Source organism: Lynx canadensis, chromosome B4 (assembly GCF_007474595.2).
Source record: "Lynx canadensis isolate LIC74 chromosome B4, mLynCan4.pri.v2, whole genome shotgun sequence".
Lineage (NCBI taxonomy): Eukaryota > Metazoa > Chordata > Mammalia > Carnivora > Felidae > Lynx > Lynx canadensis.
Window position 1 is genome coordinate 134012210 of NC_044309.1, and position 20039 is coordinate 134032248.

The 20039-nt window shown below is 44.6% G+C and overlaps 2 protein-coding genes across 2 annotated transcripts in view; one reads left to right on the plus strand and one right to left on the minus strand.

Annotated features, from left to right (window-relative positions):
• Positions 1-25: 25 nt before the first annotated feature.
• PHF5A (PHD finger protein 5A) lies at positions 26-8833 on the minus strand. The gene is made up of 4 exons (XM_030320780.1): positions 8530-8833; positions 8108-8131; positions 7431-7597; positions 26-682 (listed from the first exon to the last, which is right to left on the minus strand). Exons 1-4 carry the CDS (start codon positions 8579-8581, stop codon positions 593-595), a joined length of 333 nt encoding a protein of 110 aa, XP_030176640.1. The 5' UTR covers positions 8582-8833; the 3' UTR covers positions 26-592.
• The window catches only part of ACO2 (aconitase 2), a 57342-nt gene continuing 46015 nt past the window's right edge, over positions 8713-20039 (plus strand). The window contains exon 1 of the mRNA XM_030320775.2: positions 8713-9118. Within this exon, the coding sequence (XP_030176635.1) occupies positions 9083-9118 (36 nt within the window). The 5' untranslated portion in view covers positions 8713-9082. The remainder of the gene's footprint in view (positions 9119-20039) is intronic.

The following is a 20039-nucleotide window of genomic DNA, read 5'->3' on the forward strand; positions in this document are numbered from 1 at the left end:
GAGTCAAATTGGGACTGTGACTGAATACCAGAAAAGAAACACCTGTTTTATTAATACAACAGCAACAGAAAGGGTTTCCAAGTTCTTAGAAGAATAACATGAACAGGCACCACCTGCTAAGCGTTACAAGATTAAATGCCCACACTGATTGTGGTGAGAGCTCCCCACCACACTGCAGATGCCTCATCAACGGCAGCTGCCATCAGAGCTGCTGCCCAGAACAGGCTCCTCACTGCGCTAGCTTCGTGGGCAATTCCTCAAACAAAAGACTGAAATGATGCGATTCCTGTTTCAGAAGCTCTTGGTGTAGAGACAAGATATCAATTTGGAAACCAGAGGCTTGTTTCTCGAGTTCAAGAAAAATCACGGACCAATCTATCAATTTTTCTCTGCTATCGTCTGCCAGAGTGCTCTGTGAAGATTTCTTTCCCGTTCCCACCACGTGTCTGGGTAAGAGGAGAGGTGGAGAGGTGCCAGTGTACTAACAGGCACTCGGGTGGTGCTCTGTGCTCCGCTCACTCTCTGCTGGTGGTAGTAGGTGTCTTTTCTGGCAGCTGCAGCAGCTTGGTGGGAGGAAAAGGCCACCCACCGATCACCTCTTCTTGAAGCCGTATTTTTTGCGTTCATAGAAGAGATCTGTCTTAGAGCTCCCCAAATTGACAATCTTTGGGCAGCCATCTCTCTGGAAAACAGAATAGAGAAGTTGTTAAAAGTCTTTGAGTCTGAACTGAACCGTTTTGATCAATAGGTTTAGCCATTTACCTTACCTGTTCAGTTATCCTATTCAATCTATCATCAAGAATTTATTAAGCATCTAGAATGTGCCCAGGGCTTGTCCACTCTCTACCTAGGGTGGCCTGCACTTACAATATTGGACTCTCAGGGAGCGTGGAGCCTGCTTTGGATTCTGTATCTCCCTTTCTCAAAAATAAACATTAAAAAAAAGAATGTTGGATTCTCAGCCCACTTCTGTTGCTAATCTGATACAGCTGAGGTAGAATTTAACTCTTAAGATATCCAAAGGGTTTTCAAGTGAGAAGACACAGTATTAATCATCTACAGATCAAGCTCTCTAGCTCTCCTCCCCTAGCTCAAGAAAGGGAAGAATACCACCAAGGAAAAAAAAAAACCTGAAGGCTTTAGGAAATAGTACTTTACATGTTAAATACAGTAGGAGAAAACTGGGCTTGATGTGTCCTTATGAATTCACTGAATTTGACACATGGTCTTGGGGGAAGAGTGTTCCTGTGCTAGAGATGGCTGTTGAAGGTCTATAATCTGATTTGTAATGACATGTTCCCCTGGCCATTTTGTGAGCTTGAGTGGTTTCAGTGAAGCCTCCGGGAAGCTGTGTTCTGCAGAAATGAGGACTCCATCAGTTGATCTGGGATGATGGGTAAGAAAACTGGGGGAGGCGTTATTAGAGAAAACCTTCACAGGTCTGATTTTATTAAACCCCTACATTAAAGGAGGTTGCTCCCTGTGACGATGGGCTTTAGAATGAATGAATTAATCAAGTCCTTAGACATCTCATTTCTAATTTAGTTGATTTCTCTTTTTGGGGATCGATATAATATTGTACAAAAACCTCTAGGGGCACCTGGGTAGCTCAGTTAAAGCATCTGACTCTTGATCTCAGCTCAGGTCATGATCTTGTGGTTCATGGGACTGAGCTCTGCACTGGGTTCCGTGCTGACGGCTAAGAGCCTGCTTGGGATTCTCTTTCTGCCCCTCCATCCTCTCAAAATAAATAAACATTAAAAAAAAAAAAAACTCTAAACATGCAAAGGCAACACTAACATCTGATTACTTGAACTACCATCTGGGGGGTGCCTGGGTGGCTCAGTCGGTTAAGCCTCTGACTTCGGCTCAGGTCGAAGTTTCCCTCTCTGTCTGCCCCTTCCCTGCTCATGCTCTGTCTCTCTCTCAAAATAAACATTAAAAAAAAATTAAACAACAACAACAAAACTATCATCTGAGTAGCTTGTGTGCTGAGGGAGCCTGGGAGGGGGCTCAGCCCCACCAACAGTTCCCTAGGTGAACTCAAGCTATGTAATCCGTATTCAAAGTCCTGGTACAAATGAAAGAACAGCTGCCCATCACGGCTGAAGGTCTGGTATTACATAGGACAGTGCTCTAAGCTATCTTTAGAGATGCTATGACGACAGCCTGGTTAGGCTTACTGTGCCTAAATGATTTGCATGACTGTGGGCAAGTCACTTCTCTTTGGAGTTGTATTCCCCAACTGTAAAATAAGTGGGCCAGAGCAGTTTACAAACTGCTTTACAAACTGTTTACAAACTACAGAGAGCCCCAGAGAGTCCTGAGAGGTGATATAAGAATCCATCCTCCAAACTGGGTAGCTCCATTCTCACTCGTAGTTTAGGTCAAGATAGTAGGCTCTGGAGCCAGGCTACCTGAGTTTTGGTAAGTTACTAAGTATATAATCAGCCCTTGATAAATCCTAAGAAACTGCCAAAAACAATTATCAACAATTTCACTATGGTTCAACCTAACACACACACACACACACACACACACACACACACACTCTCTCTCTCTCTCTCTCTCTCTCTCTCTCTCTCTCTAGGCTTCTGTGTAGGATACTTAAAAAGATTTTTTTTTTTTTATTTTTAAGTAATCTTTATATCCAACGTGGGGCTCAAACTTACAACCCTGCTATCAAGAGTTGTATGCTTTACCGACTGAGCCAGCTAGGCACCCCTGTGTAAGATACTTTTAGAAGATAGGACTCTATGTATTAAAAAACAGTTGGAGGGGCACGTGGGTGGCTCAGCTGGTTGAGCGTCCTACTTCAGCTCAGGTCATAATCTTAGGATATTTAGGTTCGAGCCCCGCACTGGGCTCTGTGCTGACAGTGCCGAGCCCGCTTAGGATTCTCTCTCTCTTCCTCACTCTCTGCCCCTCCCTTGTTCACGCTCTCTCTCAAAACAAAACCTTAAAAAAAAATTTAATTAAAGTTGGAAAACCAATGTACTAGATTAAGAGATCTTTGATTTTTATGGACTTCTCTTCACAGACCCACAGGTTTCCTGTTTTGTTGCCTAAGCACTCCTGCCTTTTATTTTCTATACATCTCCCAAGGGTCTAAATGTTGTGCGAGATGAGGATGTGCTCTCTGTAACTGGCTGGCTTTTGCTGAGTATGCTGTGAATGAACAGCATGAAGAGAAGATGGAAGGACTGGTAAGAAACCTTAGAGGTTGAAACAGTATTTGTTTTGTGTATGTGTGTGTGTGTGTGTGTGTGTGTGTGTGTGTGTGTGTATAAAATATTTATTTATTTTTGGAAGAGTGCAAGCAGGGGAGGAGCAGAGAGAGGGGGACAGAGGATCTGAAGTGGGCTCTGTGCTGACAGGCTGACAGTAGCAGGCTTGATGTGGGGCTTGAACTCACGAACAGTGAGATCATGACCTGAGCCAAAGTTGGATGCTTATCTGACTGAGCCACCCAGGTGCTCCTACAAGTATTTGTGAGCTGAGCTAGAAGGTATTTTAAAAATACCTGCAAAAGTCTGCCAGTAGCTCTTTTAGCAACCGCATGTCTAAATACTAAAAATTTCACCCTTTTTCAGCCCTTCCAGAGGATTGGCAGATTTCCCCATTCCTAGCATAGGGAACTTTTAATTTTAGGCAGCTGTAGCTTGAATCGTAAATACGTCTTATGGCCATTTAATTTCTAAAATTTCATTAAAAATCTTGGGGCGCCTGGGTGGCTTAGTCGGTTGGGCGTCCGACTTCAGCTCAGGTCATAATCTCACCGTCCGTGAGTTCAGGTCCCGTGTCAGGCTCTGTGCTGACAGTTTAGAGCCTGGAGCCTTCTTTAGATTCTGTGTCTCCCTCTCTCTCTCTATGCCCCTCCCCTGCTCATGCTCTGTCTCAAAAATAAATTAAAAAAATAAAAATAAAAACATAAAAAAATAAAAAAATAAAAACTTAATGGGGCGAGGGTCAGAGGGAGAGAGAGAGAATCCCAAGCAGGCTCCATGCTCAGCACAGACCCCAGGATCATGACCTGAACTGAAACCAAGAGCTGGATGCTCAACCAAGCCACCCAAGTGCCCCATTTTTAGATTTTATTTTTAAGTAATCTCTACACCCAATGTGGGGCTCACACTTACAACCCTAAGATCAAGAGTCGCATGTTCTATTGACTGAGCCAGGCAGGCGCCTGTTTTTTTGTTTTTGTTTAAGTAAACTCTACTGCCCAACGTGGAGCTCAAACTCAGGACTCCAAGATCCAGAGTCTGCATGCTTTACCAACTGAGCTGGCCAGGCACCCCAAATGCTGTTCATTCTTTTGACAATTGTTTAGTCAATACCATGTAAAAAGCAGACTGTACATTGGTTTGGGACCTTAACGACAGTGTCATGTTTTCCTTCGGAAAGACCTTCAATCTCTCAATAAATGTATCCATGAGGTAATAAGGATTATTACTTCCTTTTTGGAGAATTCCACAAAGTCATCCACATTTGTAGCAAAGACTTGAATATGGGCTTTCTGTCTCTTAGTATGGTGTTTTCACTACTAGGGTTTCCCAGAGGCAAAAACCCCAAAACTTTCCCATGTTTAAGAAGTTGTAAGGAAGTAAATTTATGAATTAACTTTGAAAAATATCAAGTATTTTTAATCAGTCTAATGGGCTCTGCTGTTCAGTAAGCGGAGCAGAGAATAGTAGAAATAGTGAGAGGGAGAGGCATCCTTAACCACACTGCAAAGAGTAATGCAGTGAGGTGGTTTGAGTGAATGCTTTGAGTTTGACTATCCATTCTCAAAGGGGATGAAAGCATCTTCGATATTTACCAGGGTTTGTGATTTAAAGTTCATCCTCAGCCAACAAAATCTCACTTCTCTTTTTAGGAAAAAAATTATAATTTGAATTTTAACTTTTCTCTTTAGGGGAGCAATAATGAAACAAAAAACATGAGAAACATGGAGTCAGATAACCTGGGTTCTAGTCCTACGTCTGCCATTGATTAGCCATGTGACCTTGGGCCAAGTTGCTTAACATCTGGAAGCCCTACTTTTTCTTGTTTTTATCACGAAGAACTTTTGGAAAAGAATGTTTAGCATAGTTTGGGGCACACAGGAGGAGCTCTACGAATGTTAGCAGCTATTCTTATCTTCTGGTTGGGAAAGCTGAAGAAAATGGTTAAGCAAAAGGAGCAAAGAAATTGAGGGTTAAGCAGGGATCAGATCAGCATGATGCCGTATTATAAGAGGCTACAAATTAGTCCCCTGGCAGCAGTACCCACAGATATTCTCCCTAACTCCTGCCTATTCTTGAAGCTGAAAAACTAAGTGAGAAGAACCTGTCTAGTTTACTGGTCTAATTCGCTTATAAATTATGAAAACAGCGGGAGAGGAGTATAATAACTGGGGTTGCTTTGGTTACAGAAGGATTTCTGCATAGGAAAAAGTCTTAGGCACTTATCTACACAATGATCTGAAAGGCTGAGAGGCTGGATCATGTCACTGGACTGCTTTGTGTTCCTAGGAAACTACTGCCGAGTATATGTAAGCTAGGCGCTATCTCAAGCATCCTCAGAACATTCCTGTACGGTATGAAGTAGGCGAAGTGATGTCTACAATAATCCTCAGGAACAGAATGAAGCATGAAGATCCAAAGGTATCGATCAGTTAACATACCACATGCAGAGAAGTCAGACAGTAGTTAACATTTATTAGGCACTCTGGTTACACTAGCTACAACAATGCAAAAGTTCAGGAAAATGTTGTCCTTAAGGACTCTGTAGCTAGTTTAAGAGCTGTTCATACTGTCTCTTCACTGCTGTTGCCTTTCCATGGTTTTACTGTTTATAAATTACAAATAATTACCAAACACCTACTATATACAGACACGGAGCACTCCTATGAATGACTTACAGGGGAAGCACCAAAAACATGGACGATGCTTATAATATATATCAAGCACTGTACCAAGAACTCAGGTAAAAGATAGATAAATACCTAAACCAAGGTCCTTTCTTTAAAGCAGTGCAACCTAGCTGGTGCATCAGATCGATAAGGATATGCTTTGAGAGTCAAAGGTAAATGCAAATCAGTTTAGGACAGGACACCAACTGAAATTATATTTTTGGTATTTTATCTATGACCTTTCTCATCTCCCTAAAAAATCAGAAGACATAATGATATAAGGAACAGTCTTATCTGGCCAGGTATGTTCCACTTCCTGGGAGTAGACAGGATCCAAATATGTAGACTGCCGGGGAGGCTGGATGTTTCTACTCAAAATAGGCACATCCTACCAGAAGGACTTACAAAAGGACGACAAGGTATAATGGGGACATCACTGGGTTTAGTCAGATAGGCTGTGTTTGTCACTTATTGTCTGAGTTAGAGACTGTAAAATGGGGATAATAACAATCCCTACTTAACAAAGTTGTTGTGAAGAATAAAGAATGACAGGGGAGCTTGGGTGGCTCTATCAGTTAAGTGTTCGACTTTCGATTTCAGCTCAGGTCATGATCTCATGGTCTTGAGATGGAGCTCTGTTTGGCTCTGAGCTAGGTGTGAAGCCTGCTTAAGATTTTCTCTCCCTCCCTCTGCCCCTCCCCTGCTCTGTCTCTCTCTCAAAAAAAAAAAAAAAATGAATGACATCTATAACTACCTATTCTTTGCACGTGTGAACATTAAGAATCATGGTATCTTTTGCTTTACCCTAAATTAGGTATCCAGCTACCTTCTATTAGCTTAATGGTACTATTATCACACTTTTTCACTGTGCCGTAAGAAGAAAACAAGCTAATGCACAGTCCCCCATCCCCCTAAGAAGCCTTCTGCCTCCAACCTAAACAAAAAGAGTAAAACTTGCCTTTAGTATAGATCTACAAGCCCTCTATCCTAGCATTTGGCTAAAGAAATTGAATGTCCACTGCCACCACACAATGTCAAGGGGCAAACATGTCACAAGACTGAATGACAATTCTGTAATAACAAACCAAAGGCATTCTTTAGCCAGTTAAAGTGGAAATCAACACGAGTTGTCCCAAATTCAACTGTCACCACATCCACTCTAATAATTTTTAATGACAGTAAAGAGAATTACTGAGTATATTACACACTATGTACTGTGCCAGGACTCACAAAGCGCAGGATGTTGTTTCTGAATAAGAATAATCAGAGAGAGACATCAAAGGAGTAGAGAGAAGGCTCTCCAAATTGCTGACGTTGACAAAGACTTGCTTCTTTTGCATTTTAGCCCTTAATGCAAAATAACTGCCTTTTATTGGACTACACCTAGCTCAGCTCCCAGAACTTAATGAAATTATAACCTACGTGACCGGCTCAACATAGTAATCCCAACAGACCACAGGTGTTTGTCATCGTTGTCAAAGAGTTACTAAATAAAAGCAGCAAAGATCAGATGAAAATCTTGGTATACACTCACATCCTTCTCTTGGATGGTGCACTCCTTACAGTAATAGGCATCAGAAACTCCAGGGCCTCCACAGATCACACAGCGCCCTTGGTAAGAGCCATAATTACACTCATCACATATGCGCACCAGAGTGCAGGGACGCACGTAGGAGTCACAGATCACACACTTGCCATCACCTGTGAGAAGAGAGAATGGAATTATGCTCACTTGCAAGTACCTCCTCAGGTCTACTGCCCTCCTCCTGCTGTGGGGATATACACTAGTATCCACCTGAGAGTGACTTTAGGACCCTCTATTTTGGCCAACTCACAACTCAGTGTCCACCTCAATCCCCTCAACACAGAAATTCACCAACCAATATATAACGAACTTAGAACATCACTTGGTAGACGATAAGTCTATATGACTCCTGGTAAAGAACCATGTGTGTGTTGGGACGAGGTCAGGCTATCTCCTGTCCAAAGTCAAAGATTTTTCTCAAGACCTAACCCTGTTTAAAACGCGCGAACTAGAGTGGTGAGGTGGAGAGGGCCTTCGGTTGCAGCCTAGCTTTCAGTGTTCACATACTTCCAGGCACATCTACTCAAAGCCCTCTTTGTGGCACTGCTGGAAATGCCCACTGGCTGGCTCTACACAAACTGTGAGGGGGGAGGAGTGGGGTGTTTAGGAGGGCGTGTTCCACTCACATTTCTCACACAGTCTTCCGATAGCTGCAAAGGCAAAGATGGTGCAGTTAGAATTGGCTTGGACGAAGAGGGGAAAGACATCTTCGAGCAAGGGCTGCAGTGAGCCCCGAGGGATCTTAACCATCTTACTCTCATAAGCTTCCATCCGAAGCACACCCACACCCTCCTGAGGCCGCTCCCAGGACCTAGGCAATCTGAGTTTCTCCTGACCTCACCTCGGCCGTCCGCCTCTGGCTCCCAGCACGCGCGCGCCCGCCCTCTTTTGAAGAGGCGGCAAATCGGCGCGCTCTCACGCTACCGACCGTGAGGCGGGAAATGTGGCGCCTCCGAGGCAAAACCCTAAGAATGAGATGGCAACCTCCGACCCCCGGGCTCTTAATACTGTCCCCACCCAGACACCCGGGGGCCAGAAGCCGCCTCACCAACACCAGCCTGCTTGCGGCAAAAGATCAAATCCGGATGATGTTTGGCCATAACTCCGACACCAGCCGGCCACCGGAAGTTTAAGGAACTTCCGTGCGCCCTTTAACCTCTATTTTCCAGCCTCCCGGTTGCTGTGATTGGTCCTCCAGGCTTCACCAAGTTCCGCCCGCTCTCGCGCGATCAAAACCCTTCAGTTAAACAGGAGTCTCCGTCGTAGTTGGCGAGCCAGGTCGTGGCAGGGACGTAAAAGTGTTTTGAAAAAAATGCCTTTCCCAGATATGGATGGAAGAGACAAGTGAAGTTTGTCCTTCCATAATACATCTTTGTGGCCAGTATTTACTGCCGCCAGTGTTTTTCTGCAGCTGTTTTCCTTTCAGGCCTTCGTCTCTAACGGGAGCTCCGCCCACTGCGCTCCCGGGGCTCTGGCACCTCCACAGAGGCCCCACCTTCACCGTTGCGAGTTTCTCTTCAAGCCACGCCCCTTGCCGAAAGCTTTAAATACGCAGTATTGTACGTCATTTTCATGCGACCTCATCTTTGTCAGTGCACAAAATGGCGCCTTACAGTCTACTGGTGACCCGGCTGCAGGTGAGCCACCTCAGGGACCTCTGGATTCACGAGGGCGGGGTACCTCCTACTGTGCCTGCGGCTGTGGGCGAGGCAAGGCGAGGCGGGCCCGACCTCCCGCCGACTTTTCCTGTACCCGTCCCGGCCGCGGGCCCAGCGCCGGTGCCCGCTCCTCCCGCGCCCGAGGTCAAGGCGTCCCCGGCTCAGCTCTCCCAGTCCTGGGAAGCGCCCGGTGGGAAGCGTAGGTCTCAGAAACGGCGGCCAGGTGAAGAGTGGAGGCACCCCTTTCTGAGGACTTCACTCCTCTCTCTTGTAGGGTTTCTTTCCTTTCCTCAAGGTGAGGACAAGGTGACTGGGGGGCGCGGTCGTTGTTGAGTCCACTAGGCCCGGGGTCTGAAAGGCCTCACTTCTCATCTTCCGGCAGCAGAGACTTGTTAGCCGGCTGCATCTACGATTGTCCGGCCTGGAGTCTGGAGAAGAGATTAGTATTCTGTTCGTTTTAAGAGTGTCTTGCGGAACATATAGCCGAGAAGGCGAGGGGACTTTCCGGGCCCAGACTTAGTAAATAGTAATAACAAGAGACTTTCTTCTTTGCAAGATTGCCAAGACTGTTTTCATTCCTCATATTATTTGATTCATATAATCATCTGGTGAGATGATGATTCTCATTAGATAGGTGGCGAAACTGCTAGAAAGTAGGTGAAAGTTTCTGCTCTTTTGAGTGTCACCGAAGTGTTGTGGCCTGAGCATCTGCCCAACTTACCCTTTGATTCTTGTTCTTGTCAGCCTGCCTTCACAGAACTTCTCTGGGCCAGAGTATGATCCTTCAGCTAATACTTGTATTTGTGAGAGTACCTGTATAGAGTATTTTGAGCTCACAGTTAGTTGCTTCTCAATTACAAGGTGGGAGGATAAAGAGACTCAACGGTTTGACCTTGACTCTTCTGTTATGAACCATCTAGAAAATTGACTGTGATGCCAGATTTTTTTTTTCCCTCGTGACTTGACAGCACCAGGAAGGAGTTATATGCAAGGTTTCAATATCAAGCATGTGTTTTGTTAATAACAAACAATAAAGTAGACAACCTTTACATTTTAACTTTGTGAATCTACTTTGAATCAAGTGGCACAACTTTGATGATAAAATTAAAGAAGTTATGTGCTGTACTCTCTCGGGAAGCGTTGTGTTACTAGGGTTGTTATTGTTTTTTTTTTAAGTCACGTTGCTGAAATTTAGACCATATGGTTTAAAATGAAATCATCATTTATCTTAAATACTTCTGATCTCTCAGTTCTGGGCAAGGACAAGGGGTTTGCTCTAATTGTTTTTTTCAGATTTTTTGATTCCCAAAGTTAACATTATAGAAATACAGGTGGTTGTTTTTTCCTGATCCTGCTCTCTCATAATGTAATGATGTCAGGCAATATTATTTGATGGTTAAATCATTACGGATTTAGTGGTCTTGGAAGAGAGGATCAATATCATGGGATTTCTGAACTGAAAAAAGATCTTGGAAAGCATGAGTGTTAGGCTGGTATAGAAGGAGATCTGGGCCATAGTTCATATTCTGTCGTAACCCTGTGACCTTGAGCAAATTACTTCTGAATTCTGGTTTCCTCATCTGTCAGTTTGGGATGATCTTCATTGACAAATGTTTATTGAATACTTGGTAATAAGCTTCCATTCAGATTGTTATGAAGAAATAAGAAAATGTGATATTTTTGTTTGTGATCATCATATAGTTCTACTTCCTCTTTTACAGATGGATAATCCAAGACCTTGAGAGCCTAGGTGACTTACAGTAGCAGAGTGAGGATTAAAATCCAGGTGTCCTTGTTTGTTCATTCACCTAAGATGAGTGAACAACATTATATACCGCACTGCCTCTCAATAGCCAGGCTGTCTTAAGTAATGGCTAGTTAACACTGTCCTCTGAGAGCCTTGTAAATTTACCTCTTTTATGTTTAGCTACATTTGAGAGGTGATGGTACTACCTTAGTTGTTGTGTCTGCAGGACCCTGTCCATGCATTCAGTTTATTCCTACCTCATTCACTGCATATTTATTGATACCTACTACTTGCTTCGGGATACAATGATAGGCGAAGCAGACAGTTCCCCTTTTCATGGAACTTCTGTATTCTAATGTATTTTACTGCAGATGGCCTTGGAGGTCTTTCTCAGCCAAAATATTTTTCTTCTGTCCTTGGCTGGACCAAAGGTGAAAGTAAATAATAGAATAATGGCAATTACTACCACTACTAAGAGTAGATAAACGTTTACCCTACTGTGTTCCAGTCATCTCACATGATCCTGTGAGATAAGACAGACCTGTTGAAACAGGACTAGAGAAGAAACACAGTATAATGGTAAAGAACATAGTTTCTGGCATCACACTATCTGGTCTTGAATGCTGACTTGAATGCTTTGGGCAGGTTACTTCACTTTGTGTGCGTGTTTCCTCACCTGTAAGGTACAGATAATGATAGTACATCTGGCTTGTCTAGTTATCATACCATAGTTGCAAAGTATTTAGACCCTTGCCTGTATCTAGTAAGTGCTGTGTAATTAATTATTAAGTAAGATGAAATAAACTTGCTTTATCGCCAGTCCACAGCAGGTGTGATTTGAATTTGTACCTTTCTGATTCCCGAGCTGAAGTCCTAGCACCTGCACTATACTGCTTCCCTTTGACATCAAGACTCAGCTTGTCAACCAGGGTAACATTAATGCTTCGTAACCCGAGAACAGATCTCCTTAAGTTGAGAGTGTTCTACTATTTAACGGTGCCTGCCACCAGGTAGTAGGGTTAGAAGCAGTGAGGAAAACAGAGGTGAAGATTTTGAAAAGCCACATTAACTCTCTGGTGTTTATTTTTTATTCTTGTGCCCATGACTATGGATGGTAAATAAAAGGGGTTGGGCACTTGCAAATACATTTTCTAGGTCTTTGGTTTTGCCTTGAGGTACTAGGGTGCTGAGTTCTCATCATGTGACCTTGAGGAAGTCCCATAACCTCTCGCATGTAAATCTGAGATGGCAGTTAACTATAGAAGAGTTTGCCATATTTAGCAGAAGTTAAGTTCTCAATAAAGTGCCGTGTTAAGAAAAAAAACCCTTGGGAATTATGAAACAGGTCATTCTAAGTTATATGTCACTGTAGTATCATCTTGGGTGTCCTGTCCTGCAGTCACCTGTTGATTTTTTTTTTTTAATTTTTTTTTTCAATGTTTATTTATTTTTGGGACAGAAAGAGACAGAGCATGAACGGGGGAGGGGCAGAGAGAGAGGGAGACACAGAGTCGGAAACAGGCTCCAGGCTCTGAGCAGTCAGCACAGAGCCCGACGCGGGGCTCGAACTCACGGACTGCGAGATCGTGACCTGGCTGAAGTCGGACGCTTAACCGACTGCGCCACCCAGGCGCCCCAGTCACCTGTTGATTTGAGTAGAGTAAATGGATGAATGATTGAATGGATGAGTAAACAAATTTCCAATCTCCAATTTGGGCAGAAGGAATAGAGTAATCATCTTGAGAACTGGGAAAGCACACTGTGGACTTTTGAGCCAGCTGTGTACAAAATGATTATTGAACGTATACCTAGACACTGGGAGTGTAATAGTGAACAAGAAGAGTGGAGCTTATTTTGTACTTTTGGGGAGACAGAAAAAAACCAAGTAGACAAAAAAATGTAGCTACTAAGTGCTCCCAGGAAGGCAAGTAGGATTGTGTGGTAGAGAGGGTAAGGGTGGGGATGTGACATGGCTTTAACTGGGGTAGTTGGGGAAGGCCCTCAGAAGAGGTGACATTTGAGCCAATACTTAGATCATAAGAAGGCAGCCCTTCAGTATTTTGGGAGGAGAGATTTCAAGTCTGAGCAGCATGTGCAAAGCACCTGATGTATATATGAACTTGGTGTGTTGATAAGAAATAAGGCGAGGGGCGCCTGGGTGGCTCAGTCGGTTAAGCGTCCGACTTCGCTCAGGTCATGGTCTCATGGTCCGTGGGTTTGAGCCCCGCGTCGGGCTCTGGGCTGACGGCTCGGAGCCTGGAGCCTGTTTCCGATTCTGTGTCTCCCTCTTTCTCTGACCCTCCCCTATTCATGCTCTCTCTCTCTCTGTCTCAAAAAGAAATAAATGTTAAAAAAAATTAAACAAAAAAGAAATAAGGCGAGTGTTGGGGTCCCTTGCTGGCCTGTTGGTGTAGGGTGTGACTTTTGATCTCGGGCTTGTGGGCTTGAGCCTCACGTTGGGTGTAGAGATTACTTAAAAATAAAATCTTTTTTTTTTTTTAATGTTTACTTTTGAGAGAGAGAGAGAGTGAGCAAGAAAGAGAGAGTGCATGTGCGTGGGGGAGGGATGGAGAGAGAGACACACACAGAATCCGAAGCAGGCTCCAGGCTCTGAACTGTCAGCATAGAACCCGATGCGGGCCTCAAACTCACATATGGTGAGATCATGACCTGAGCTGAAGTCAGACGCTTAACTGACTGAGCCACCCATGCACCCCTAAAAATCTTAAAGAAAAAATAAGGCCAGTGTGGCTGAGGTGTTGAGAGGAGAGGAAGGCCTGAGCAAGAGATGGGGGCAAGGTCATGTAGGCTTTGGTTTTACTCCCAAGTGGAATGAAAATCCGCTGAAAGGTTTTGTTCCCCCACGCTCCCCACCCCACACACACAAAGGTTTGAAGCCAGGGAGTGACAGGATCTGATTTATGGTTGAAGAAAGTCATTTGGATTGTTGAATGGATGGTGGACCACAGAGGGACAAAGAGGAGGCAGGGAGACCAGTGCAGGCTGTTGGAATCATCCAGGGAGTGGTGATGGTGTCTGGGACTAGGGTTCTGGTAGTGGAAATATTTTGGAGGCAGATGGATTGGATGTGGCATGTGAGGGATAGGAATAATGAAGGATGACTCCTAGGTTTGTGGTCTAAGCACCTGAGGGTAGTTGAATTTGTTGGTCACGTGTTTGCATAGTCCTTGTAACATGGCTAAAGCTTGTTTACAAATTTTCGATCCTTCCATCAGCTCTCAACAGTACCTGAATTTCACAGGTGAGGAAGCTGGATGGGGTCAAGTGTCTTGTCCAGGGTCCCTCACTTGAGTATGAGCATCATTTCTGAAGTGAGCCCTGTTCTATTTCTGGCCTTTTTCTGGTGCCTCGTGTCTCCCAGAGGACTGTCTGGTTCATACTTCCACGTGAGTGTTGATGCTTGAACCGCCTCTTTGTTGGCTCTAGCTTTCTTTGACTTGTTTTTCCCTGCACCTGTTTAGAAAGGTAGTGGTAGGCTTTGGGCCTTTGTGTATGAAAGAGGGGAGGGACCACATGGAAGCTACTTGCACTTTTGAAAAAGCTTTGCAAGGAATATCAGGAACCTGAGAGAGACTTCCTCTGCGACAGACTTATCTATCCTTATCTATCATATCTTCAGGCAGGGTTTCAGCCCTCTGTGGCCCTCAGGTTACACATCTGCAAAATGGGGCTATCGGGACCCCTGGATGGCTGAGTTAGTTAAGCGTCCAACTTTGGCTCAAGTCGTTATCTCATGGTTCGTGAGTTTGATCCCTGCATCGTGCTCAGGCTTGCTACTGTCAGCGTAGAGCCCACTACAGATCCTCTGTCCCCCTCTCTTTCTGCCCCTCCCCTGTTCACACTCTCTCTCAAAAATGAATAAACATTAAAAAAAAAAATGGGACTCTTAATAGCTACCCTCCCATTAAGAAGGGTCCAGAAGGCCAACTCTGATACACTGTAAAAATTTGTGAATAGTTTCCGTTGTTGTAGGAATAGGCCCTTAAATTCTTTTTTTTTTTTTTTTAACTTATTTTCGTCTTTATTTTTTAAGGAATAGGCCCTTTCTAACATTGAGGATAGGGGCAGAATTTTTCCTCACGTTGTTTCTGAATGAACCTGTAGACTCTGTTCTTTATTTTGGGGCCCTAAAAAGCATGGATAATGGTTTTCTTGGGTTCATTCTGCAAAATTTGGGTCAAAAGAAAGGGCACCAATTTTGGAGCCTGGTCTGGAATTCCACCTTTGCTGTGAGACCATGGACAAGATAATTAACATACTAGAGCCTCAGTTTCCTCATCTGTAAAATGGGCATAGTACCTTCTGCCTCTCAGGATAATTGTGAATATTAAGTAGGACTGTGTGTATGTTTACTTATTTTTTTAAATTTACATCCAAATTAGTTAGCATGTAGTGCAACAATGATTTCAGGAGTAGATTCCTTAGTGCCCTTTACACATTTAGTCCATCCCCCTCCCACACTCTAGTAACCCTCTGTTCTCCATATTTATGAGTCTCTTATCCTTTGCCCTCCTCCCTGTTTTTGTATTATTATTGTTTCCCTTCCCTTATGTTCATCTGCTTTTTCTCTTAAAGTCCTCATATGAGTGAAGTCATATATTTGTCTTTCTCTGACTAATTTCACTTAGCATAATACCCTCCAGCTCCATCCATGTAGTTGCAAATGGCAAGATTTCATTCTTTTTGATTGCCGAGTAATACTCCATCGTGTGTGTGTGTGTGGGTGTGTGTGTGTGTGTACGTACACACACACACACACACACACACATATACCATTATCATCTTTTTTTTTTTTTTTTAATGTTTATTTTTGAGAGACAGAGAAGGAGCGGGCCAGCGTCAGAAGGAGATGCAGAATCTGAAGCAGGCTTCAGGCTCCAAGCTGTCAGGTCAGAGCCTGATGTGGGGCTCGAACTGATGAACTAAGAGATCATGACCTGAGCCAAAGTCGGGTGCTTAACCAACTGATCCACCCAGGTGCCCCAAAATTTATTTATTTATTTATTTTTGAGAGACAGAGACAGAGCGTGAGCCGGGGAGGGGCAGAGAGAGAGGGAGACATAAAATCGGAAACAGGCTCCAGGCTGTCAGCACAGAGCCCGATGCGGGGCTCAAACTCACAAACCGTGAGATCATGACCTGAGCTGCAGTCGGATGCTTAACCGACTGAGCCACCCAGGCGCCCCTTACATCTTCTTTATCCATTCATCCATTGATGGACATTTGGGCTCTTTCCATACTCTGGCTATTGTTGATAGTGCTGCTATAAACATTGGGGTGTGTGTGTCCCTTCAAAACAGCACCCCTGTATCCCTTGGATAAATACCTAGTAGTGCAACTGCTGGGTCATAGGGTAGGTCTATTTTTAGATTTTTGAGGAACCTCCATCCTGTTTTCCAGAGTGGCTGCACCAGCTTGCATTCCCACAAACAGTGCAAAAGAGATCCTCTTTCTCCGCATCCTCGCCAACATCTGTTGTTGTCCGAGTTGTGAATGTTAGCCATTCTGACAGGTGTAAGGTGGTATCTCATGGTGGTTTTGATTTGTATTTCCCTGATGATGAATGATGTTGAGCATACTTTCATGTGCCGGCTGGCCATCTGGATGTCTTCTTTGGAGAAGTGTCTATTCATGTCTTTTGCCCATTTCTTCACTGGATTATTTGTTTTCTGGGTGTTGAATTTGATAAGTTCTTTATAGATTTTGGATACTAACCCTTTATCTGATATGTCATTTGCAAATCTTCTCCCATTCCATCGGTTGCCTTTTAGTTTTGATGATTGTTTCCTTCCCTGTGCAGAAGCTTTTTATTTTGATGAGGTCCTAGTAGTCCATTTTTGCTTTTGTTTCCCTTGCCTCTGGAGACATGTTGAGTAAGAAGTTGCTGCCGTCAAGACCAAAGAGGTTTTTGCCTGCTTTTTCCTCGAGGATTTTGATGGCTTCCTGTCTTACATTTAGGTCTTTCATCCATTTTGAGTTTCTTTTTGTGTATGGTGTAAGAAAGTGGTCCAGGTTCATTCTTCTGCATGTCGCTGTCCAGTTTTCCCAGCACCACTTGTTAAAGAGTCTGTCTTTATTCCATTGGATGTTCTTTCCTGCTTTGTCAAAGATTAGCTGGCCATACGTTTGTGGGTCCATTTCTGGGTTCTCCATTCTGTTCCATTGATCTGAGTGTCTTTTTGTGCCAGTGCCATACTGTCTTGATGATTACAGCTTTGTAGTATAGCTTGAAGTCCGGGATTGTGATGCCTCCTGCTTTGGTTTTCTTTTTCAAGATTGCTTTGGCTATTTGGGGTCTTTTCTGGTTCCATACAAACTTTAGGATTATTTGTTCTAGCTCTGTGAAGAATACTGGTGTTATTTTGTTAGGGATTGCATTGAATATGTAGATTGCTTTGGGTAATATCGACATTTTAACAATATTTGTTCTTCCTATCCAGGAGCATGGAATCTTTTTCCGTTTTTTTGTGTCTTCTTCAATTTCTGTCATAAGCTTTCTATAGTTTTCAGTGTATAGATTTTTCACCTCTTTGGTTGGGTTTATTCCTAGGTATTTTATGTTTTTTTGGTACAGCTGTAAATGGGATCAATAGTAGGACTGTGTGTATAAAGTACCTAGTGCAGGGGGCGCCTGGGTGGCTCAGGTCATGATCTCACAGTTCATGGATTTGAGCCCTACATCGGGGTCGCTGCTGTCAGCACAGAGCCCATTTCTTATCTCTGTCCCCCCTCTCTCTGCCCCTCCCCTGCTGGTTCATTGTTTCTCTCTCTTAATAAATAAGTAAACTTGAAAAAAAAAAGTAAGTAGGGCAAATCTGGTGCAGGGTACGGGTGCTTGGTGAAAGTTGGTCTCAGTCTCCAGCTCTTGAGATGGCTTATAGCCTCCATTGCCTTGGCATTTTTCCTGAGCTCTTACGTTTGAAAACAGACTGGCTGTAAGGAAACTGCTTGTTCTTCCCCTAATCTCCATGGAGTTCAGGTATGTAGTAGTTCAGGAAAACCTTTTGGTGCTTCTGTAAGAGTTGAGAGAAGAGGGGGCACCTGGGTGGCTCAGTCAGGTAAGCGTCCAACTTCGGCTCAGGTCATGATCTCATAGTTTGTGAGTTCGAGCCCTGCGTCGGGCTCTGTGCTGACAGCCCAGAGCCTGGAGCCTTCTTCAGATTCTGTGTCTCTCCCTCTCTCTATGCCTCTCCTGCTCATACTCTGTGTCACTCTGTCTCTCAATAATAAATAAACGTTAAAAAAAAAAAAAAGAGTTGGGAGAAGAGGCAGAAATGAATCTGTTGGCTTCCTGATTTTGTTCTCTAAGTTGAAGGGCAACATTGGGAAAATGAGCTTTAGAATTAACATTGGTTGTATTTTTATCATTGAAGTCCAGGTCCTGGGGGAAGTTTGGCCTAGTGGGGAGTATTCCTGCTTCTGCCCTGCAGGGTCTGAGACAGCTTTGGGAGCTTCAATTCTGGGGCCAGTTGTGCAAGGAACCAAAGAGGTCTCAGGAGCCCCCTTAACCTCTACAGTTCAGTGCTGTGTAGTTGGGTTCCTTCACCTTCTGGACATTTGTGGTGGTGTTCTTTAAAAAAAAAATTTTTTTTTAATGTTTATTTTTGAGAGAGAGAGAGAGAGAGAGAGAGATGCACAGAGTTAACCGGGGGGGGGGGGGGGCAGAGAGAGAGGGAGACACAGAATCCAAAGCATGCTCCAGGCTCTGTCTGAGCTGTCAGCATGGAGCTGGATGCAGGGCTTGAACCTACAAACTGCCAGATCATGACCTGAGCCGAAGATGGACACTCTACCGACTGAGCCACCAAGGCGCCCCCATGTTCTTACTGTTCACTGAGAGAGCTATAGAGCTGGTTTAAGACAAAGGCCCTGCCTGTGGACGAGCTTATATGCTGGTGAGGAAGAAGTCACTTAACCTCAACACGCTGAAGCAAGGAGGGAAGGGGTGTGGGCCATTGTGGAACTTGGGCGTCATGGGGGCGTGTTTAGTGTGCTCCACACTATCGCCGGTGTCAGGGATCCCGGTCACTGAGCTAACTCTCATTTTACAACGACTGCCTCATTTGCCTTCACAACACCCATAAGAAGCAGGTATCGTTAGCCTGTTTTCATGATGAAACTGAGAACCACAGAGGTTCAGTAGTTTGTCTGGCACGCAGCAGAGCCAGATTCTGAATGCACATTTGTTTGATTGCAGAACCCAGGGTTTTTACCACTCGACCAAACTTTGCCCAGAGCACTTCCCGGGGATAGGGAGTAGAAAGTAGATCTCTGTGGAGTAGGCTGGATACAGGGGACACAGTTCATTTGGGTTCCACCCTATTTGGGGGCCTTCATTGCCTCCTGCCCCAAATACCAGCCAAACTTGAGAGGGAGAGGCCAGAGGTGAGAGTCCCACAGAGGCAGCTTTATTCCTTGACTGAGCTGTGGGTTGGCCTCACAGGCTGCCTATTGAGCTTGCAGAAGATGCCCTTCCTAAGTGTGTTAGTGCAGAGCTGTTGCCCTGGGGGCCAGAGTAGGGCTCAGGATTTGTATGCAGTTCACAGTGTGCCTGGAGTCCCTGCCACTGACACCAGCAGCAAAGGACAAGTAAGCAGATGAGTGCATCTATCAGTTCCTTAAAGGAACGCGTTGGAGCCCGTTTAGAGACTGTGACTTGGAGAGACACAGCTCCCTGCCCCCTTCCCAAGCCTCTGAACGGGACTGCATCTCCTTTTGTGCCTGCCAGTTGCATAGCAACCAAGCTAGCTGATTGCCTCCCGGCGGGAGAAAACTGTTTAGCTCTGGATTCTTGGAAGAGGTGCCAGGCATCACCTCCCAGGGGTGGGAGAAATTTGTTAGAAGCAGCAGAGGTGTGGGAAGCTGCTGCTTCTTAGGAGGGTGCTGACTGACAGGCATTCCTGTGTAGCCCACTAGACAGAGCCTGCCTGAGACTTCCCTGCCAGGAAGAGCTGGGCAGCTACAAGCTAACAGCTATGAGCCAGAAGGCTGCTGAGGGTCATGGTCAGAGGAACTGGGGTCTTACCCTACTGAGACCTTGAAGTCCTCCTGGTGAGATGTGCTGCCACACAAGGTAGTGTGTTTCCCTGCTGGACAGGGCTTGCATAGGTTGGATAGGTCATGTTAGACGTT